Source organism: Leguminivora glycinivorella, chromosome Z (assembly GCF_023078275.1).
Source record: "Leguminivora glycinivorella isolate SPB_JAAS2020 chromosome Z, LegGlyc_1.1, whole genome shotgun sequence".
Taxonomy (NCBI): Eukaryota; Metazoa; Arthropoda; class Insecta; order Lepidoptera; family Tortricidae; genus Leguminivora; species Leguminivora glycinivorella.
In genome coordinates, this window is record NC_062998.1 from 9,149 (window position 1) to 32,051 (window position 22,903).

The window sequence follows — 22,903 nt, forward strand, 5'->3', positions numbered from 1 at the left end:
CGTGGCACTCCGGTGTCGGCTCTCCGAGCGACTTTGTACAGGTACGAGCCGAAGCAGCCATGGCCCGAAAGTACCTGTACAAGCCGAAAGGTGAGCACGCCATGCTCACGGTCTAACCATTTTTGGAGCACTGGCCGTATCGCTTCGATGGTGCGGACTCCTGCGCTTGGGCGCTCAAGCCTGGCTGACCACCGCTCTACTGCTGCCTGGTGAAGTATCTCTCGCTGCGCTCTGATCTCCTGGGGCGCTGGCCAGAGATCGCGAGCTAGAGCCTCCTTACGCCATACGAATAGGGAAGCCAGGATTTGCGCCTCCAGATCCCAGGGTAGGGTTCCCGCTAGGGCGCAAGCTGCTTCGGTACCTATTGTCCTATACCCTCTTATCACTCGCTGCGCCATCACTCTCTGCGGTCGCCGTAGCTGTGATATGTTCTTATCACTGAGTGCGTCAGCCCACGCTGGGGCACCGTAGAGAGCCATTGAGCGCAGGACTCCCGTGTACAGGCGGCGGCATGATGCCTTAGGCCCACCCAGATTTGGCAGTATGCGCCCAAAGGCCGCAGCCGCTCGCACCAACCTGGGCGCCAGGCGCTCAAAGTGTGCTCTGAAGTTCCACTTGCTGTCAAGCGTGACACCGAGGTAGAGAAGTGTACGCCTGACAGCAATAGGAACCCCCCCCACCACTATCTCTGCGTCAGCAGGTGGCGCTTTTCGCGCTCCATAAAAGCAGACAGCTTCCGACTTTGGAAGCGCTACTTCCAGGCCCAGCCGTCGAATCCTGCTCACACAGTGAGCGACAGCCGCTGTTGCCAGCACGGCCGCGTCGCGGTGACTAACCTAACCTAACCTTTTTTTTTTTTTTTTACGTGGGGAATGCGTTTACGCATACCGCCGGGTCTGAACGACCCGGTCGGTTATGTGGGGCTCGAGGCTGTAAAGAGGCCCCCTACCCACTAAACCCCACGGTGTCCTCTCACCGCTTTGTGTGCGGGGTCCCGGGGAAGCTCGCGCAATGCGTCCGCGGCCCCGCAGCGGCCATCCTGCATCAGGATCGTCGCCAGGTCGGCTTTTTAAGCCGACCGATCCTCGCCTTGGGAGCGCTTCCCGGACACAGGGTCGCGCTCTCCAGCTCGAGAGCTAGCGTTTGTGGGCGAGGGCGCTCTCATGCCTCCCTCGCCCGCTAGCTGTCGTTAGGGTGGCAGGTTCCGCTCGTGAGCGGCACGTCTGCGGCCTGTGCGGCGGCGGCGCATCGGGTCTGCCTCGGCCTGGGTTTCCCGTTCGCGCTCCGCCGCCTCCTTCTCCTTAAGGACGTGCTCGCTAAAAGAGAGCAGAGCCTCCCACCCTTCCTCGCTGGCCACCATGGCCAGCACCACCGCCGGCAGCGAGAGGTCTGGCCCCACCTGGGCCATCAGCTGCTGCCGCTCCTCCTCCCATGCCGGGCACTCGGCCAGTGTGTGCTGGGCCGAGTCTACGCCAGCTCCGCACGCGTGGCACTCCGGTGTCGGCTCTCTTTGTGCGACCTTGTGCAGGTAGCTGCCGAAGCAGCCATGCCCCGTCAGCACCTGCGTCAGTCGGAAAGAGAGCACCCCGGAGCGCCTTTCAACCCAGTCGTGGAGGACTGGGCGAACCGCCTCTATGGTGCGGGAGCCGGCCCTCGGCCGTTCCAGCCGGTGCACCCACATCTGCCTCGCCTCGCCCTGGAGCTCTTCGCGCCGGTTTTCCACCTCCGATGGCGCCGGTGGGTTGTTCCCGGCTCGTGCCTCCGCATGCCAGCGGAACAGTGCTGCGTGGGCTCGCGCGTCGAGGTCCCAGGGCAGGCACCCGGCTAGCACGCATGCGGCATCCGCGCCCACCGTGCGGTACCCTCGGATTACCCTCAGCGCCATTGCTCTTTGCGGTCTCCGCAGTTGAGCGATGTTGTGGCTGCTGAGGGCATCCGCCCATACTGGGGCACCGTAGAGCGCCATCGAGCGCACCACGCCCGTGTAGAGGCGGCGGCACATTGCGTTGGGCCCCCCCAGGTTGGGCAGTATACGCCCAAAGGCCGCCGCTGCACGCAGTAATTTCGGCGCGAGGCGCTCGAAGTGCGCCTTAAAATTCCATTTGCTGTCAAGTACGACACCGAGGTACAGCAGTGTCGGCTTGACAGCAATTGGGACTCCTCCCACTATAATTTGGGCGCCAGCTGGAGGCGCTTTCCGCGGGCCGTAGAAGCAGATGGCCTCGCACTTCGCAAGGGCCACCTCCAGCCCTAACCGGCGAATGCGGGCCACACAGTGGGCGACTCCTGCCGTCGCCAGAACGGCTGCGTCGCGGTAACTGGGTCCTCTGGCCGTCACGAGCGTGTCATCGGCGTAACAGGTGACCCCGACTCCACGCAAGTTTTCCCCCGTAGGACCCAGTCGTAGCCAATGTTCCACAGGAGTGGTCCCAGCACCGACCCCTGTGGAACTCCGCACGACATGCGCCTCCGACCCCAGTCCCGTCGCCCTGGCCAGACGATCGCCCGTCCCTCCAGGTAGGCGGCTACGATGCGCGACAGATGGAGCGGCACTCCGTGAAAGCGCAGAGCCTCGTTGATGACTTCCCAGGGCAAGGTGTTGAAGGCGTTGGAGATGTCTAGCGACACCGCCAAGACAACCTCGCCCTGGGAAACGGCCTCCTCCGCTATCGCCTTCACCCGGAGTATCGCGTCCACCGTCGACCGCCCCCCTAAAGCCGAACTGCTGGTCAGCCAGGTTCGGCCCTGCGCGTTCCATGTGCCCGATGAGGCGAGCTGCGATTATCCGCTCAAAGAGCTTGCCCACCTCATCGAGCAGGACAATGGGCCGGTATCCGGCTGGAGAGTCCGCCGGCCGCCCGCCTTTGCGAAGGAGAACCAGTTTCCCGGTTCTCCATTCGTTGGGGAAGCAGCCCTGCTCCAGGCATGCCGTCAGCAGCCGCAGGAGCTTTGGCCCCAGGGCGTCCATGGCCAGGACCCAAGCACGACCCGGAATGCCGTCGGGCCCGGGGGCCGTGTTCTTGGCCCTGAGCCGATGGACAGCTGCGCAGAGCTCACCGGGAGTGACGGGTGGGACTGCAGCCTCCTCGCTAGTTTCCGCCCTCAGGGGCGCCATGGCAGGTGGTGTGTGCGGGCCCCTCTCGGGGAAGAGCGTTGCGACCACTCGGTCCAGGAGGTCCGACTCGAGCGATTGGGTCAGCGGCGGCGCCCACGCGCGTAACTTGTTCCGGACAAGTTTGTATGGCCTGCCCCACGGGTCGGCATTGAGGGTCTCCAGAAATTCGGCACGACTCGCCTCAATTGCCTTCCCTATGGCCATAGAAAACTCTGCCCGGGAGTTTTTGTACGCCTCGTAAGAGCGGCGGATCTCGTCCTCGCTGGGCCTCCTTCTCCGCCTCTGGCGCATGTACTGGCGCCGCGCGGCTACACAGCCCTCGCGCAGTTGCGCGAGCTCGGCGGACCACCAGTACACGCTCGGTTTCGGCGGCAGACGCTTGGCCCGGGGCATTGACGCGTCACACACGCGCGTCATGGCCCCTCGGAACCAGGACGCTTCCGCCTCTACCACCACCGCTCCCTCCTGTACGGGCAGCCAGGCCTCCACTATCGCCGCCTCCCTGAGCAGTTCCCGGTCGAGTTTGGTGAGTGCCCATCTTGGGCCACCCCCGACCGGGTCCATCCGGCTTGGGTTGTGAGAGGTCGCCGAGGGGTGGTGACGTCGAACCGTATGTACCGGTGGTCAGACAGCGTCTCCACCCCCACCATGACCTCCCATCCCTGGACACGGCGCGCCAGGGCGGCGCTCGCGAACGTGATGTCCACGATGGAACCACCCTGTTGCCGCACGCACGTGTGTGCCGTTCCCTCGTTCAGCAAGGCCAGCCCCGCCGCAACAGCCCACTCCTCGAGGGTGGCGCCCTTCGCGTCTGTCGCCGGAGAACCCCAGGCTGTGGACTTCGCATTAAAGTCTCCGGCGACGATCACGGGACGCGGAAGAAGCCGCCCGATTAACTCCCCTACTTCGCCCAGGAACTGTTCAAAGTCGGCCAGGCAGCGGTTTGGGGAGAAATAGGTTGCAACGAACCATATTTCTCCGCATAGCGCCGCCACGTACCCCTTCCCTTTTTTTACGGCGGTAGGCGGAGGAACACCAGCTGCCGCTCTCGTCACCAGTGCCACCGATCCGTCCATGTCGCCCATGAAGTCGTCCCGGGGGGGGACAGAGTATGGCTCAGCCACCACGGCGATGCCGATCATCCACTGCGCCAGGGATTGGAACAAGAGATCCTGGGCCCTGGCGCAGTGGTTGAGGTTCGTCTGCAGTACCCGTACAGCCATACTTACTCCTTTGGTACTGGGTTCACCTCCTGCGTCTCCATGGCGATGTCTGGGGACTTCGTGGAGTGGGATGGGGCCCGGCGGGCGACTTCATTTCTTCTCTTCCCCTTTTTCGGGGCAAGGGCTAGGCACGCTTTGGAGCCAAGCATGTGGTCGGCCTTTTTCCCCTCGTTTGAGCACTTGGCGCAGTGTGGTTCCTCCGAGCAGACAGCCGCTCTGTGGCCGGGCTTGCCGCAGCGGTAGCAGGCGTCGCTAAGATCAACGTCGTTGGTGCAGTTTACCCTCACGTGCCCCATTTCGAGGCATTTAAAGCACCGCATGGGACGCTGATCCAGCAGTTTTACCGCTGCCCGGACCCACCCTACCTGGAGTCGCCCTCGGTCGGCCTCCACCACCTTTTTAGCTGCGGTGACTGGGCAGCGAAGCCAGATCGTGCCGAGGCCGGAGGCATCCTGCCTAATCTCTCCGGCCTTAATCTGGCCCTCTGCACAGCCGCCGACCTTCGCGACCGACGCGACCACCTCGCTAGGGGACACTGAGTCGTCGAGCTCGGTGACTCGCAGCTCCGCGCACTTCACTGGCCGGGAGACTCTGACGACTTCACTCCCCAGCTTTTCAGTTAGCGCTTCGGCCAGCGAGTCAGCCTTCTCGCCACTGTCAGCACCTGGGATTTCCAGCACCCTACCGCCGGCGGCTGCCCGCTTAAATTTCAGGGCGGTGATGCCGAGCTGCTCCAGGTTTACGGTCTCCTTTGCCCTGGAGAGCACCTGGGCGTAGTTGACACCGCTTTCGAGTGCTTCCGGCTGTAGGGTGAGCACCACGGCTGCCGAGCGGGGAGGGCGAAGTCTCCGGGCTTTGGGCTTCGCACGCTGAGGTGCTGGCTGTGGCGCCTTTGCCTTTGTCGCTGCCGCTTTCTTCCTCCTCTTTCTGCCTCCAACCGCCACCTTCCAGCCCTCGTCAGTGGACGTGGCGGCCGCTGGCCGAGGGGGTTCAGTGGCGGGCGGGAGAGGACTCTTAGTGCCAGCAGTGGCCTTCGCTGATGGTTTCGGCGCGCTCTTCTTGCCCTTGCCTTTGCCCTTTCCCTTCTTCTTGTCGCCCTTTTGGGGTTCCACTATGTAATTTGGGGGACCTCGGGTAGGCGTTGGCCCTCCCGTTTTTACCCCTGTGGCCGTTTGCACGGCCTTTCGTGCCCGGTCTGCAGCCGGTGGGGGCTGCCCAGTCCTGAGTGGCAGAAGCCTGCCGTCGCGTTCGAGAGCTCCGAGCCTCTCGTCGAGCATCCGTCCTACCCTGGCCGCGACTGCTCCGACCAGCTCGTCCACATCGGAACGTCCTGGGGGGACAGTGACGGGCTGTGGTGCCTCTTTGGGGAGGGACGAGGAGGGCGGGGCCTGCTTCTTGAAGTGGGCCCGGAGCTCCGCTTTCAGCTCCTCCACTTCGGAGCGCAGGTCCTTAACCTCCACCCTCAAGTTGGCATTTTGCCTCTGTAGCCGTCGCGTCTCTTCGGAGGAAGTAAGCTCCTTCAGGTCTTCGACCGCTTCCCCGATTGACGCGACAGCCACCTTGAGGGCCCGTACAAATGTCCCCTTTAGGTTGGCTTTCCAGGCGCCAGCGACCGCGTGAGGCTTGCCAGCTCCTGCTCGGCCTTGCGCTGGAGCTCCTCTCGCCTCAGGCGGTGAAGCTCCCGCTTCGCCTGGGCAAGTCCCGCGTCGTGCGTCGAGCCCCGCTCCGCGCTGAGTCCGACTCGGCACCCGCGTTGAAGGAGTTGGGGCTGGTCTCGGTCACTTCCGTCTCCTGCTGCGGTAAGTGCGAGATGGAGCTGAGCGGCAAGCGCTCGACCAGGACGATGGGTGCCTGGCCCAGCGGATCCATTCCGTTTTGGGGGCGCTTTGGCGCCTCCCCGCTTTAACTTTCTTGCTGCTTTTGGCAGCGCCGATCAGTGGTACCGCGGCTCCCACGTCGCTTTCTGACCCGGAAGACAGCGCTATGTCGTCCGCGGGCCGCTTGTCGGGCCTCGAACCCCAGAACTTCAGGCCCATGCCCGAGGTCGAGGGCTTTTCCAGCGCCCTCGGGGGACCCATGTCTACCGAGCCCTCCGAGTCGCCGGTATCAGCGGGGGAGACCGCGCCAAACAGGTCTCGTCCATCTAGCCTTGAGGGGGAGTAGAACTCCTCCCTCTCGGGTGACGGCGTGGAGACTCCGCGTGGGCCGGACATCCTCCCGGTGAACACTCTCGTTTTCGGGGTTGAGGGACGCACGAACTGCCTAAACCCTGTGGGCACAGGCGCATCCTCCATCCCCGTTACCGTCTCGGACGCGGGGTAGCGTATGTAACGCCCGAGTGCGTCCCGTAGTGGGCGGTACCCTGCCGGGACGGGCCTAGGCGAGGGCAGGGCAAGCCCAGGTGAGGACGGGGTGCCCGCCTCCTCCTCGCTGACTGCATCTCCTCCATGAGCAGTTTTCGGGGAGGGCTCTATCACTGCCTCCTCAGCATCTCCTCCTCCTCGTAACCTTAACAACAGTTCCAGTTCGTGAGCATCGGTGTCCGTTGGTCGCTTGCCAGAGTCGTTTGGTGTGATGGTCCTCGAGTGGTGTGCCCCCCCAGAATACGGCGGGCGGCATGTCACCACAGTACGGGATTCCGTTCTGTGGTGACACAGAGGATTGGGACCTCCTGGGGTAGTTTTACTCTACGTTGACCACTCATGTTTTGCTATTTTTTAAAGGGGTATGCCCCCCTTGTGCGGCGCTTGTGACTGGGCTCCCCCCAGCCACTCATCCCATCGGCACGCCGCAAACCTTGGGATTGGGGATTTTTATAGTGGTTTACTCCACTTGGCCTTCCTCTCAGTGAGGGAGGCCCCCGGTCCGCTCAGTGCGGGTTGCGGGTTGCCCGACGGTGGCCGTAGCCACGACGCCGCGCCAGGCGGCCTGGGCACGCCTCCGGTAGCTCATAGAGCCCCGACTCCATCCCGGGGGGACACCTGGCAGCTCGCACTGTGCCCTCTGCTGACTTCAGAGGGACACGCGGAGCCGCCCCCCGTGTGCTGCTCTTAGTCTGGCCTCTCGCCTCAGGCCTGTCCGGTTTGGGAGGCCCTGTCCGGCATAGCCCTGAGGGTCCTGGAGGCACGCAAGCCCCTTCACCACGGCAAGGTGGCAACACGTCGAAGGGGAACCTAACCTAACCTAACCTAACCTAACCTAACCTAACCTAACCTAACCTTTTTTTTTTTTTTTTTTTTGTTGACCCAGGGGGAATCCGTTATGGATCCCACTGGCCCGGGAGAAAGCCAGTGGGTATGTCGGACTCTCACCGACTAAACCCCTGGGGTGTTCCGCCGCGCGCTTTTGAGAGGGGGTTTTGGGAACATGGTTGTAAGGCACCAATACCCCCTCAGCGTTGCCCTTGCGGGCCCGTCTTCCATATTGCTCTGGCAGTTTACTTCGCCGAAGGCACCTCGGAACACTTGAGGGCCTTCCAGCTCAGAACCTCTTCACGCGAGTGACAGGACTCCCGACCCATCACTCGCAGGTTCTCCTTAGGGCGGCAGCATTCTACCTGCATAGGCTCTACGCCGCCTGCCCAGCCTTCTGCGGCGCTGAGGAAGGCTATCCGCGTCATCCTCGCGCATTCTTTCTGCGGCCTCCTTCTGCGTCATGACTGTGACACAGAAGGAGGTCACAGCAGCCCATGCCTCGTCACTGCCGACCATGCAGCGGATTAATGCCGGCAGTGAGAGGTCTCCTCCAATTGCCGCGGACAGGGCAGCGCGAGGCTCCGCCCACGCAGGGCACTCCTCGCGTGTATGCTTGGCCGTGTCCACGGCTTGTCCTCCGCAGTGGTGACACGCCGGTGATGGCTCCCGTCCCAGTATCTCGCACAGGTACTTCCCGAAACAGCCGTGTCCTGTTAGGACCTGTGCGAGATGGAACGTGATTGTACCGTGTTTACGCTGGACCCATTCTTGTAGAACCGGTCGTACAGCTGCCACCAAGTCCCGGCTAGCTCCCGGGATCTCTAGACGCTCCGCCCATTGCACGTAGAGGACCTCTTGTGCCTCTTCCCGCCATTTGCGTACTTCCTGGGGGGCTGGCCAGTTTTCAGCTGCTCTTGCTCGTTGCACCCGCCAATAGACGCTGGACTGAACCGCAGCCTCTAGGTCCCATGGCGGGCTCCCGGCTAGCAGACAGGCTGCTGAGTGTGAATTGGTGCGGTACGCTCGGGCCACCCTGAGAGCTATGGCCCGCTGCGGTCGTCGCAATATGGCCGCGCTTCGAGGTCTCAGGGTGTCTGCCCATATCGGGGCTCCGTACAAAGCCATTGAGCGCACCACACTCATATAAAGCCGTCGGCAGGCTCCTCCAGGTCCACCCAGGTTCGGAAGAATTCGCCCGAGCGCTGCGGCTGCTGCTGTTAGTTTCGGGGCTAACCGCTGGAAATGAGCTTCGAACTTCCATCTGCCGTCGAGGACGAGTCCCAGGTACTTCATCGTCGACCCGACAGCGATGGAAGTTCCTCCGACAATGATCTGAGCTCCCTCTGGCGGCTTGTTGCGAGGTCCATGAAAGACTAGGGCCTCCGATTTGTGCAATGCGACCTCTAGGCCGAGCGTCCGTATTTTGTTCACCACCTGTGCTACCCCTGCTGTGGCTAGATAGGCGGCCTCTCTGTGGGTCCTGCCACGGGCCGACACGAGGGTATCATCAGCGTAACAAGATACGCTTATCCCCCGCAAAGTGGCCCCGCGTAGGACCCAGTCGTATCCGATGTTCCACAGGAGCGGCCCCAGCACCGAACCCTGTGGAACACCGCACGACATTGCCCGTCTTGCCCATCCATCCCTTATCGGATATGCGACAGTACGTCCAACAAAATAATCCGCCACTACATGCTGTAGGTAGTCCGGCACGTTGTGAAATTTCAGGGCCGCCTTTATGGTTTCCCAGGGTAAGGTGTTGAATGCGTTTGAGATGTCCAAGGAAACGGACATCACAACACCACCCTGAGAAACTTCCTCCTCTGCAAAGGTCCTGACGTGATCTATTGCGTCCAGTGTGGAACGGAGAGGGCGAAAACCGTACTGACAGTCGCTCAACCCCGGTTGTAGGCTTCTAGCAAGACGCGTAGCCAGTATACGCTCAAATAGTTTGCTCATTTCGTCTAAAAGCACAATGGGGCGGTATGCTGACGGCTGATCGGGTGGGCGCCCATCCTTCCGGAGGAGCACCAACTTTCCCGTTTTCCACCTACTAGGAAACCGCCCCTGGTTTAGACATGCCGTGAAAAGCGATCTAATATTTTCTTCCAGTTCGCTGAGTGCGATCACTAGTGCGCGGCCTGGTATACCGTCTGGTCCGGGAGCAGTCTTTTTGGATCGAAGTTTTTGTACCGCAACACTGAGCTCTGCGTCAGTTACTGGCGGCACCTCCATAACTACTTCCGGTGGTCTTGTGGTCGGTGTCATGTCTGGCGGCACAAACTCACCCCTCTCTGGGAACAGAGCACTGACGACTCTCTCTACGAGGTCAGGCTGGAGACTGCTGGTCAATGGGGAGCCCAGGGTCGGAGCTTTTGCCGTACAGCCCGATACGGTCTACCCCATGGGTCTCTATTAAGCGTTTCCAGCCATTCCTCCCATGCCGTCTCTTTAGCCTGCGCAATAGCCGTCCGTAGCGTCTTGCGTGCGTCCCTATATGAGGCGTATAGAAGGTCCTCCTCTTCTAGGATTCGGTTGCGCCTTCTCCTGCTTCTAGTGTAACGGCGGCGTGCCGCCACGCATGCGTCCCGTAATGCGCGGAGTTCTGGACACCACCAATACACTTGACGCTTCGGGATGAAAGGTTTTGCCCTCGGCATCGCCGCATCGCAGATGCGGACTAACGCATTGCTCAGGCTCTCGGCTTCCAGTTCTGTGTTAATACGTTCGTTGACAGATCCCCATGATTCCACGATAGCCGCTTCTTTTGCTAGCTCTCTATTGAGTTTCCCCAATATCCATTTTGGACTGTCCCCTGCAGCGAAACGGACATTCCTTCCCGTGACCGGAAGAGTGGTTAGATCGTACCGAATATAGCGATGATCGGAAAGCGATTCCACCTCTGCTTCTACCCTCCAATTTTGAATCCGACGGGCCAGAGCGTCGGACGCAAAGGTGATATCGACTATGGACTCGCCTTGCGGCCTCACGCATGTACTTTCCGATCCAGTGTTGAGTATGGTTAATCCAAGGGAAATAGCCCACTCTTCCAGCACGTCGCCTCGAACATCTGTCGCTGGACACCCCCACGCCGTCGACTTGGCGTTGAAATCTCCAGCAACTATCACAGGGACGGGAGATATCTGTCGAATCAAGGCACCGACTTCTGTTAGGGACTGCTCGAACTCAGCCAGAAGGCGATTAGGCGAAAAGTAGACGCCGATAATGGCCACACCACTTAGTACGGCGAGCACGAATCCCCGGCCCTTCACGGTGTTCTCAAAGGACGGGGATCCCGCTGCAGCAGGGGCTATAATAGCTACGGTCTTGTTATGGTCTGAGACCCAGTCGTTTCGGTCAGGGATGAAGTAAGGCTCCGATACAACTGTGACTCCTATTTGCCACTCTGCTATCGATTGAATCATAAGATCCTGGGCATTTGCACAGTGGTTGATGTTCACCTGCATACATGAGAGCGCCATTATATTATGCGGTGTCCATGGTTTCCTCGACAGCGGGTGGCTGTGAAGGCAGAGGGGCAGCCGGGCCCTGTTCTGCCTTCTTACTTCCGGTCTTAGGCTTCCGGGCATTGGGTTTCCCAGCCAGACATCCTTTGGCCCCAATGGAGTGACCAGCCGGCTTCCCATTAGCCTTGCATATGGCGCAGCACGCCTCTGCCTTGCAGTCCCGGGCTAAATGGCCTTGCGTACCACAGCGATAGCATAAGTCGCTACGGTCGACGCCCCTGTCGCATTTAGCACCAACGTGGCCAGTTTCTAGGCAGCGATAGCAACGTAGTGGTTTGGCCTCTAGCAGCACTACCCGTGCTGAAATCCATCCCACTTTGAGTCTTCCAGCTTCCACTAGTTTTTTTGCAGCTACCACGGGGCAGCTCAGCCAGAGCGACCCGGAACCACTCTGGCTCCACGAAATTACGCCCGACTTAATGGCCTCAGCTGTGCAGCCCGCTTCTTGGGCCACCGCCGCCACAACCTCCTCAGATGTCACTGAATCGTCCAGTCCGGTAACGCGTATTTCAGCGCGTTTCGCAGGTCTTTGAATGTTGGCATCTTCTCCAAGAACCACGCGGAGTTTGTCGGCTAACTCGTCTGCTGCTTTCTCGGCATTCTCGGTGTTAGGAGGAAGCTCCAACATTCGAGCACCTGTAGCCGCAGTTCGGAAGCGCAAGGACGCGATTCCAATTTCCTCCAATTTAATCTGCTTCTTGGCCTCAGCTAGGAGTGACTCATATTTAACACCCTTCTCAGCTGCCTCCTGCTTTAGGGTTATTGTGATAGCGGCCGTGCGCGGAGGATTCAGTTTTGCCTTCTTAGTGGTTTTCTTAGGGGCTTTAGCCACTTTTTCCTTTTGAGCAGTTGGTGCCCCTGCTGCCGTCTTGCCTTTAGGTGTTCTGCTCACTACAACACTCCATTTCTGCTTGGTAGGTGCGGGAACCGCATCAGTGGCTGTTGTTGTGGGAGTTTCTCTAGCGGCAGCTGCCTCCTGGGACGCGAGGCTGACACGCTTGCCCTTCTTCTGCTTGTTGGCCGACTTTGGGGGGTTGTTTTTTGTTGCCAGGCATGGAAGCACTCGGATTTGCTGTAGGTAGAGATTCTGACCTTGCGGGATCTGGCCTTTGCTCTGACTGCCCGTCCGTAGCCACTTCTGCTACTCGGCGGTCCGCTGCCAAGGCGGGCCGTAGCCGAGGTTCCGGGAGAAGACGGTCTTCAATCCCATCTATACGGGCGTTAAGCATATTGCTAAACTTTTCGTGAGTAGCTCGCGACACTTCCTCCATGATCCGACGAATGTCCACCTCAGGAACCGCTGCAGGCTGGCTCCGCATTTCGTCGACCTGTTTCCGCAACTCTGCTAGCTGCCATGAGAGTTGAGAATTCGCTGCCTCCAGGCGAGCAACTTCCTCCGTAGCAGTGCGGGACTTCACCTCAGCAAAAGCCCCGCCAATAGCCGCTACTGAAGCGTTGAGCTTCTGCTGGTGGGTCCCTTTTAGGTGGCCTGAGGTGTTGGCCACGTGTATAATGTCACTAAGGGCATCCTGTACATGTTGTGTTATTGCAGCCAACGTTTGTTCCTTAAACTGAATATTAGTGGGGAGCTGCTGGTTCATCAATCGCTCGGCCTTTTTCCGAGCCTTTGCTTCCGCCGACGTATTCAGGGCAGTCACGCTTTTGTCTGCCTGTGTTTGCCTTTCTTGTGCTATTTCAGCAATTGTCCCAGAGTGGAGTTTTCCAGAGCCTGTAGTCCGGCCTCTACCCCGTTTTGGAGTTGCTTTCAGGAATTTGCTTCGATCGTTTAACATTGACCCTTCGCTTAGTGCTCCAAAATCACTCTCTGAGTCGGATGAAAGAATTGGCTCATCTGCTGGCCTTTTCTCAGGTTTCTTCCAATATTTGCCTTTAAGGCTTTCCTTCGAAGCCATTGTACGCATGCTTGCTACTGAGGACTCAGAATCAGAGAGTCGCTGTACTCGTGCAACTGGTTGACGACTAACATCTGCGCAAGACGCAGTGGACGCGCCTGGCTCCTCCTGGTTTACAGTGTTCACACTCACCACTGAATCTGTATCTCCCTTAGATGTTTCCTCCGGGGCTTCCATTGATTCTTCAGGAGCCGATCCAGATACGAACCGACCCTTGGAATCGCCAACACTAATACGCTCGATCAGGACGATAGGTGTTTGGCCCAGCGTATCAGGCTTGTTTCTGGGGCCGGTGCGGCGCCCCCCTCCTTTGCCTTTCTTGCCTCTTTTGGCAGTGGCAGTGCCCAGCAAGAGTCCCGCGTCGCTCTCTGAGCCGGAAGAAAGCACGAGCTCATCCGCAAGTCGTTTCTCGGGCCTCGAGCCCCAGAACTTCGAGGGCATGTCTGAGGTCGAGGGCGCCGCGTGCGCCTTTTGGGGACCCATTTCCACCGAGCCTTCCGAGTCGCCGGTGTCGGCCGCCCCTTCGCCAAACAAGTCGCGTCTGTCAAGACTTGATGGGGAGAAGTACTCCTCTCTCTCAGGCGACATGGACGCCTCCACTCCGCGGGTGCCGTGAACCTTCCCCGTGAAGATTCGCGTTCGGTTCGGCGTGGAAGGACGCACGAACTGCCTGAACCCTGTGGGCACAGGCGCATCCTCCCCCCGTTAGCGTCTCGGACGTGGCGTAACGTATATAACGCCCGAGTGCGTCCCGTAGTGGGCGGTACCCTGCCGGGACGGGCCTAGGCGAGGGCAGGGCAAGCCCGGGTGAGGACGGGGTGCCCGCCGCCTCATCGCTGACCGCATCTCCTTCTCTGTGTGCATTTTTTGGGGAGGGCTCGGTCACAGCCTCCTCCGCATCTCCTCCTCCTCTCAATCTCAACAACTGTTCCAGTTCGTGAGCATCGGTGTCCGTTAGTCGCTTGCCAGAGTCGTTGTGTGTGATGGTCCGCGAGTGGTGTGCCCCCCAGAATACGCCGGGCGGCATGTCACCACAGTACGGGAATCCAGTGCGGATGCCCGTTCTGTGGTGACACCGAGGATTGGAACCCCCTGGGGTAGTTTTACTGTGTAAGGACCACTCATTTTTTGCTATTTTACCGGGGTATGCCCCCCTTTGCGGCGCTTGGGACTGGACTCCCCCCAGCCACGCATCCCATCGGCACGCCGCAAACCTTGGGATTGGGGATTTTTATAGTGGTTTACTCCACTTGGCCTTCCTCTCAGTGAGAGAGGCCCCCGGTCCGCTCAGTGCGGGTTACGGGTTGCCCGACGGTAGCCGAAGCCACGACGCCGCGCCAGGCGGCTTGAGCCCACCTCCGGCAGCTCATAGAGCCCCGACTCCGTCCCGGGGGGGACCAGGCAGCTCGCACTGTGCCCTCTGCTGACTTCAGAGGGACACGCGGAGCCGCCCCCCGTGTGCTGCTCTTAGTCTGGCCCCTCGCCTCAGGCCTGTCCGGTTTGGGAGGCCCTGTCCGGCATAGCCCTGAGGGTCCTGGAGGCACGCAAGCCCCTTCACCACGGCAAGGTGGCAACACGTCGAAGGGGAACCTAACCTTTTTTTTTTTTTTTTTTTTTTTTTTTTACGTGGGGAATGCGTTTACGCATACCGCCGGGTCTGAGGTGGTGTGCGACCCGGTCGGTTATGTGGGGCTCGAGGCTGTAAAAGGGCCCCCCTACCCACTAAACCCCACGGTGTCCTCTCACCGCTTTATGTGCGGGGTCCCGGGAAGCTGTAAAGGGCGTCCGCGACCCCGCAGCGGCCATCCTGGATCAGGATACGTCACTGGTCAGGCTATGAGCCGACCGATCCTCGCCTTGGGAGCGCTTCCCGGACACAGGGGTCGCGCTCTCCAACTCGAGAGCCAGCGTATTGGGCGAGGGCGCTCTCATGCATCGCTCGCCCGCCGGCTGTCGTTAGGGTGGCAGGTTCCGCTCGTGAGCGGCACGTCTGCGGCCTGTGCGGCGGCGGCGCATCGGGTTTGCCTCGGCCTGGGTTTCCCGTTCGCGCTCCGCCGCCTCCTTCTCTTTGAGGACGTGCTCGCTGAAAGAGAGCAGAGCCTCCCACCCTTCTTCGCTAGCCACGATGGCCCGCACCACCGCCGGCAGCGACAGGTCTGGCCCCACCCGGGCCACCACCTCCCGCCGCTCCGCCCCCCATGCCGGACACTCGGCCAGCGTGTGCCAGGCCGAGTCCTCGCCAGCTCCGCACGCGTGGCACTCCGGTGTCGGCTCTCTCCGAGCGACTTTGTACAGGTACGAGCCGAAGCAGCCATGGCCCGAAAGTACCTGTACAAGCCGAAAGGTGAGCACGCCATGCTCACGGTCTAACCATTTTTGGAGCACTGGCCGTATCGCTTCGATGGTGCGGACTCCTGCGCTTGGGCGCTCAAGCCTGGCTGACCACCGCTCTACTGCTGCCTGGTGAAGTATCTCTCGCTGCGCTCTGATCTCCTGGGGCGCTGGCCAGAGATCGCGAGCTAGAGCCTCCTTACGCCATACGAATAGGGAAGCCAGGATTTGCGCCTCCAGATCCCAGGGTAGGGTTCCCGCTAGGGCGCAAGCTGCTTCAGAACCTATTGTCCTATACCCTCTTATCACTCGCTGCGCCATCACTCTCTGCGGTCGCCGTAGCTGTGATATGTTCTTATCACTGAGTGCGTCAGCCCACGCTGGGGCACCGTAGAGAGCCATTGAGCGCAGGACTCCCGTGTACAGGCGGCGGCATGATGCCCTAGGCCCACCCAGATTTGGCAGTATGCGCCCAAAGGCCGCAGCCGCTCGCACCAACCTGGGCGCCAGGCGCTCAAAGTGTGCTCTGAAGTTCCACTTGCTGTCAAGCGTGACACCGAGGTAGAGAAGTGTAGGCCTGACAGCAATAGGAACCCCCCACCACTATCTCTGCGTCAGCAGGTGGCGCTCTTCGCGCTCCATAAAAGCAGACAGCTTCCGACTTTGGAAGCGCTACTTCCAGGCCTAGCCGTCGAATCCTGCTCACACAGTGAGCGACAGCCGCTGTTGCCAGCACGGCCGCGTCGCGGTAACTGGGTCCCATGGCCATCACGAGCGTGTCGTCTGCGTAGCAGATGACTGAGACTCCACGCAAGTTTTCCCCCTTAGGACCCAGTTATATCCTATGTTCCACAAGAGTGGTCCTAGGACCGACCCCTGTGGAACCCCACACGTCATTTCCCTTCTTCCCCACTCCTGTTGTGCAGGCCAGGTAATGCACCTCTCACTGAGGTACGCCTCTATGATGTTATACAGGTAGAGTGGGACCTGGTGGTACCGCAGCGCTTCTTTTATTGTCTCCCAGGGAGGGTGTTGAAGGCATTGGCAATGTCTAGTGAGACTGCCAAGACCACGTCACCCTGGGACACGGCCTCCTTGGCTAACGTTTTTACCTCCAGTATCGCGTCGACGGTGGAGCGCCCCCTGCGGAATCCGTACTGTGAATCCGCTAGGTTTGGCCCTTCATTCTCCATGTGTTTGATGAGGCGGGCAGCGATCACACGTTCGAACAGCTTGCCCACCTCATCAAGAAGGACTATGGGTCGGTAGCCGGAGGGAGAGTCAGCTGGTCGCCCCTCCTTTTAAGCAACACCAGCTTGCCGGACTTCCACTCTTTTGGGAAACAACCCTGCTCCAGGCAAGCATTTAGGACCCGCAGTACCCTCGCCTCTAGGGCGCCCAAGGCTAAAACCCATGCACGGCCCGGAATGCCGTCGGGCCCGGGGGCCGTGTTCTTCCCGCGAAGCCGGTTGACCACTGCACCTAGCTCTGGAGGGAGTATTGGCGGAACGACTTCCTCCTCTGTGGGCCTCACCACTGGCGGCGCCATTGGAGGCGGCTGGTGAGGTCCCCTTTCAGGGAACAGCGCCGAGATTACGCGAGCAACGAGGTCCGGCTCAAGCGTCTGCGTCACCGGGGGAGCCCATGGCCGCAGTTTGCTCCTCACCAGTTTGTAGGGCCTTCCCCATGGGTCGGAATTGAGGGTCTCCAGGAATTCGGCACGACTCACCTCACCAGGGGAACCTAACCTAACCTAACCTAACCTAACCTAACCTAACCTAACCTAACCTAACCTTTTTTTTTTTTTTTTTTTTTTTTTTTTTTTTTTTTTTTTTGTTGACCCAGGGGGAATCCGTTATGGATCCCACTGGCCCGGGAGAAGCCAGTGGGTATGTCGGACTCTCACCGACTAAACCCCCTGGGGTGTTCCGCCGCTCGCTTTGTGGACGGGGTTTCGGGCACTTGTTTTAGGCCTCCGATACCCCGTCAGCGTTGCCCTTGCGGGCCCGTCTTTTCAGACTCCTCTAGGAGTCACCTCCGCTGAAGGCCCTCGGAACACTAGAGGGCCTTCCAGCCCGAACCTCTTCAGGCGGGCGATGGGGCTCCCGACCCATCACCCGCAGGTTCCCGCTATGGTGGCATGAGACGAGCCGCGTAGGCTCTTCGCCGCCTAGCTGGTCTGCGTCGGCGCTGAGGGAGCGAATTTTCATCGTCCTCGCGCGTTCGCTCCGCGGCCTCCTTCTGCGTCAAGACGGTGACGCTAAAGGTGGCCACTGCCGCCCAAGCCTCCTCACTGCCGATCATACGGCGTACTAACGCCGGCAGTGAGAGGTCTTCGCCCACCACCGTGGACATGGCAGCGCGAGGCTCCGCCCACGCAGGGCACTCTTCGCGCGTATGGTTGGCCGTGTCCACGGCTCCCCTGTCACAGTGGTGACACTCAGGGGTCGGCTCTCGTCCAACCCTCTCACACAGGTACCATCCGAAGCAACCGTGCCCCGTCAGGAGCTGTGTGAGGTGGAAGGAGGGTGCGCCATGTTTGCGTTCGACCCATTCCTTCAGAACGGGCCGAACAGCGGTCACCAGGTCCCGGCTAGCTCCCGGGATCTCCAGGCGCTCTGACCATTGGTGGTAAAGGTCGTCCCGCGCGTCGTCACGCCACTGGCGGACCTCCCGAGGGGCAGGCCAGTTTCCCTCCTTTCGTGCCGTGAGCAACCGCCAGTAGACCGCAGACTGGGCCTTGGCCTCAAGGTCCCATGGCGGGCTCCCGGCTAACAGACAGGCTGCCACGTGCGAGTTATCGCGGTACGCTCGAGCCACCCTGAGAGCTATGGCCCGCTGCGGTCGACGCAATAGGGCCGCACTCCGAGGTCTCAGGGTGTCCGCCCAGATAGGCGCCCCGTAAAGCGCCATCGAGCGCACCACACTCACATATAGCCGCCTGCAGGCTCCTCCTGGCCCACCCAGGTTCGGGAGAATCCTCCCAAGCGCTCCAGCTGCAGCCATTAATTTCGGCGCCAGGCGCTTAAAATGCTCCTCGAACTTCCATCGACCGTCGAGGACAAGTCCCAGGTATTTCATCGTCGACCCGACGGCGATGGAAGTTCCTCCCACTATAATGTGTGCCCCGTCTGGTGGCTTATTCCGAGGTCCGTGGAATACCAGGACCTCGGACTTGTGAAGAGCCACCTCGAGGCCTAACGCCCTGATTCTGTGGACGGCATATGCCACCCCTGCTGTGGCGAGATGAGCCGCCTCTCTATGGGTTCTGCCACGGGCCGACACGAGGGTGTCATCAGCGTAGCACGTGACGCTGATGCCCCGCACAGTGGCCCCGCGCAGGACCCAGTCGTAACCGATGTTCCACAGGAGCGGCCCCAACACCGAGCCCTGTGGAACACCGCACGACATCTGTCTCCGCCCCCAGCCATCTTTCGTGGGGAACACCACAGCGCGCCCGGCAAAGTAGTCAGCTACAATGCTTTGTAGGTATTCTGGCACGCTGTGGTATTTGAGCGCCGCTTTGATTGTTTCCCAGGGCAGGGTGTTAAAGGCGTTAGAGATGTCAAGCGACACAGACATCACCACCCCACCCTGAGAAACCTCTTCCTCCGCAAAATCCCTTACACGGGCGATCGCATCCAGCGTCGAGCGCTGCGGGCGGAAGCCGTATTGGCAGTCGCTTAGGCCCGGGTTCATGCTCCTGACGAGGCGGGTCGCTATTACACGCTCGAAGAGCTTGCTCATCTCGTCGAGCAGGACTATAGGGCGGTAGGCCGACGGCTGATCGGGCGGGCGCCCCTCCTTTCGGAGGAGTACCAGCTTACCCGTTTTCCACCTATTGGGGAACCGCCCCTGAGTCAGGCACGAGGTGAACAGGGCTCTGACCTCCTCTTCGAGCTCGCTGAGTGCGACCGCCAGTGCTCGCCCGGGTATGCCGTCAGGCCCGGGAGCCGTATTTTTCGACCGAAGCTTTTGGACGGCAACGTCGAATTCTGCTTCGGAGACTGGCGGCACTTCCCTCTCCACTTCCGGCGGTCTGGTGTTAGGTGCCATTGCTGGAGGCACGAACTCTCCCCTCTCGGGAAACAGGGCACCGACGACTCGCTCCAGGAGGTCTGGCTGGAGGCTGCTTGTCAAGGGGGGCGCCCAGGGTCGAAGCTTTTTCCTAACAGCTCGATACGGCCTGCCCCAAGGATCCCTGTCAAGAATCTCAAGCCATTCCTCCCAGGCCGCCTCTTTCGCTTGCGCTATGGCCTTCCGCAGGGTTGCACGGGACTCTCTGTAGGTACCGTACAGTGCTTCTTCCTCAGCCTCGTCTCGATTCCGCCTTCTCCTGTATCTGGTGTACTGGCGGCGCGCAGCCACGCACGCGTTCCGCAGTTGGCGGAGTTCAGGTCGCCACCAGTACACTTGGCGCTTGGGCACGAAAGGCTTGGCCCTTGGCATAGCCGCATCGCACACTCGGGTTAGAGCGGCAGCGAGAAGCTCCGCTTCGTGGTCGACCTGGTTTGGCTCATTATGAGCCCCCAGGACTCGACTATGGCCGCCTCCTTTGCCAGCTGCCTGTCAAGTTTTGACAGCACCCATCTTGGACTGTCCCCTGCAGCGGGTCGGTTTTGTCTTGGAGTGGCGGGTACAGTTGCGACCTCAAACTGTATATACCGGTGGTCCGATAGTGTCTCCACGCCAGTCTCCACCCTCCAGTGACGAACGCGGCAAGCCAGGGCGTTGGACGCAAAGGTAACGTCCACGATGGACTCACCCTGAGGCCGCACGCATGTACTCTCCGACCCGGTGTTGAGGACAGTCAGCCCTTGCGAGATTGCCCACTCTTCTAATACCTCCCCCGGATGTCTGTTGCTGGAGATCCCCATGCCGTTGACTTTGCATTGAAATCTCCAGCCACTAACACCGGGATAGGAGACATTTGCCCTATCAAGGCTCCAACTTCTGTGAGCATCCGTTCAAACTCGGCAAGGGCACGATTGGGAGAAAAGTATATCCCGATGATGCCTAAGCCACCTGTGACAGCCATCACAAACCCACTACCCCTCACAGAGTTTTCGATGGCTAGCGATCCGGCTAGAGCAGGGACAATAATGGCCACCGTCTTGTCCTGGTCCGACACCCAGTCGTCTCGGTTTGGGATAAAGTAGGGTTCCGAAACTACCGCCGCCTTTATGTCCCACTCAACCATGGACTGGAGCAATAGATCCTGCGCCGCGGCACAGTGGTTGATATTCGCCTGGATACACTTTATAGCCATTTTATTGGTCGGTGTCCATGGTTTCCGGCACAGCATTTTGCTGGGAAGGCGGAGGTGTTTCTTGACCTGCTCCTGTCTTCTTCACGGCTTGCTTATTCGGGCGAACCTTATTATTCTGGCACCCTTTGCCACCAATCGGATGATCAGCCGGTTTCCCAGCTGCCTTGCAAACGGCACAACTCGGTTGGGCACTGCACTCGCGCGACTTGTGACCGGATTCCCCACAGCGATAACAGATGTTACTCCGGTCGATGCCCTTTTCGCACTTGGCTCCAACGTGGCCTGTCTCCAGACAGCGGTAACACCTAAGAGGTTTGGTGTCTAACAGGACGACTCGCGCCGAGATCCAGCCTACTTTGAGTCGGCCTGCCTCTACGACCTTTTTGGCGGCAGCCACTGGACAGCTCAGCCAGAGCGTCCCAGAGCCATTCTGGCTGCGCGATATCACGCCGGATTTGACGGCCTCAGCAGCGCAGTTGCCGAGCTCAGCCACAGCCGCTACGACTTCCTCAGCGGTCGCTGAATCATCCAGCCCCATGACGCGGATGTCAGCGCATTTAATCGGTCGCTGAATGTGGACCATGTTAGGATCCAGAACCTCCCTCAGTTTCGCAGCCAGAGCATCCGCCGCAACTTCAATCTCTTTGGTGTCAGCAGGAAGCTCCAGCATGCGTGCTCCGGTAGCTGTTGTCCGGAAGCGGACAGAGGAGATTCCTATTTCCTCCAACTTTATTTTCTTCTTAGCTTCAGCTAAGATCGTTTCGTACTTAACGCCGGTGTCGACAGCTTCCTGTTTGAGCGTAAGAGTAACTGCAGCGGTGCGCGGGGGCTGCAGTTTACGCTTACGTGCCGGCTTGGACGCCTGTGTTGCAGGAGCTGTCGGCTTTTTGGCTTTTTTGGCCTTCCTGCCTAGTGCGTCTTTCCAGCTCCCACTTGGAGGATTTGCCGGAGCAGCTGCTGAAGCTGCTGGAGCCGCAGCAGCAGCTGTTGATTCCTGTTGAACTTCTCTAGCGCCAGCAGCTTCTTTAGCAGCTAGAGTAGTCTTCTTGCGCCTTGTTTTGGATTTGGCACCTTGTTTCACACCTGATGTGGCAGGCTGGGTAGCCGCTGCCATTCCTCCTGCACGATTAGATTGGTCATCCAATTCAGGGTGGCCAGACACGTCCTGTTCTTCACGCCGGTCCGAAGCCAAAGGTGGGCGCAACCGTGGTTCGGGGAGGAGGCGACATTCAATGCCCTCCAGCCTGGCGTTCAGCATGTTGCTAAATTGCGCCGTGCTACTACGCAGCGCTTCCTCCACGATCTTTTTATTTCGGCATCAGTTGCTACGGCAGGCTGGTTACGGATTTCTTGAACCTGCCTCCGCAGCTCCGCTAGCTGGGTCTTGAGCTGCGTATTCGCCGCTTCGAGGCGCGCAACTTCATCTGACGTAGTGCGTGACCTCAACTCTGCGAAGGCTCCACCGAGAGTGGTAACCGAGTCCTTCAGAAGCTTTTGGTATGTGCCCTTTAAGTGCCCTGACTTGCTCATCACGTGGGTCACCGCGTTAAGGGCGGCCCGAACCTTGTCCTCGATCGCAACTGCAGTTTCCATTTCCACACTGCAGTCGGGAGACTGGGACTGTCGGTTCATCAAGCGAGCACTCCTGTCTCTCGCCGCTTCTTCTGATGAGGCTAGGAAAGCCGCCAACGCCTGCTCTGTGTTGAGCTGTTCCAAGCGAGCTTTTTCAGCAGCCAGCTCGGCCTGCAGCTTTCCGAAGCCTACATATTCGCCTGTGGTCGGTGGCCGACCCCTGCCTCGTTTAGACATCGCCTTTAAGAACGGCTTTCTCTTAGCCAGCATCTCGTCTACGGGCGCCACGTCACTGTCAGTATCCGAGATACCGTCATCAGCGGGCCGTTTTTCACCCTTCCGCCAGTATTTTCCCACAATTATGTTTTCTCGGGAACTCACTGTTTCCATAGTGGCAGCTGATGAGTCAGACTCCAGTCCGGGTCGCTCGTCGCATCTGGTGAGCGACACCCGTAGGTCCGGCAGTGATCCCCGGTTCTCCTTTTTCATCTGAGACCTCGTAGAGGTTTCTGTTGAGGCCTCCGTGGATTCGTCAGGTGCCGATCCAGACACGAATCGACCCTTAGTATCTCGTGGCGGTGGATTGCCGCCCCTCAGTCTAAGAATGCTCCAATAGTCATTGAAGCACCCTCCTGCTTTCTCCTGTTTCTTCGTCCTAGTTTTATTTGATCGTTTTGGTGCCATGTTTATAATTTTTTTAACTTCGCTTCCTGTGTTCCTCACCCACCACGGAGCCCACACTGGGGATGCACACAATGT

The 22,903-nt window shown here is 59.8% G+C and overlaps 2 protein-coding genes across 2 annotated transcripts; both read right to left on the reverse strand.

Annotated features, from left to right (window-relative positions):
* Positions 1-3,603: 3,603 nt before the first annotated feature.
* On the reverse strand, positions 3,604-4,338 carry LOC125241279. Its single transcript, XM_048149669.1, has one exon. It carries the CDS (start codon positions 4,336-4,338, stop codon positions 3,604-3,606), a length of 735 nt encoding a protein of 244 aa, XP_048005626.1.
* Positions 4,339-4,340: 2 nt separating this feature from the next.
* Positions 4,341-7,858, reverse strand: LOC125241282. Its single transcript, XM_048149672.1, has 3 exons — positions 7,779-7,858; positions 6,190-6,981; positions 4,341-6,078 (listed from the first exon to the last, which is right to left on the reverse strand). The coding sequence occupies exons 1-3, from the start codon at positions 7,856-7,858 to the stop codon at positions 4,341-4,343; spliced, it is 2,610 nt and encodes an 869-aa protein (XP_048005629.1).
* Positions 7,859-22,903: the final 15,045 nt, after the last annotated feature.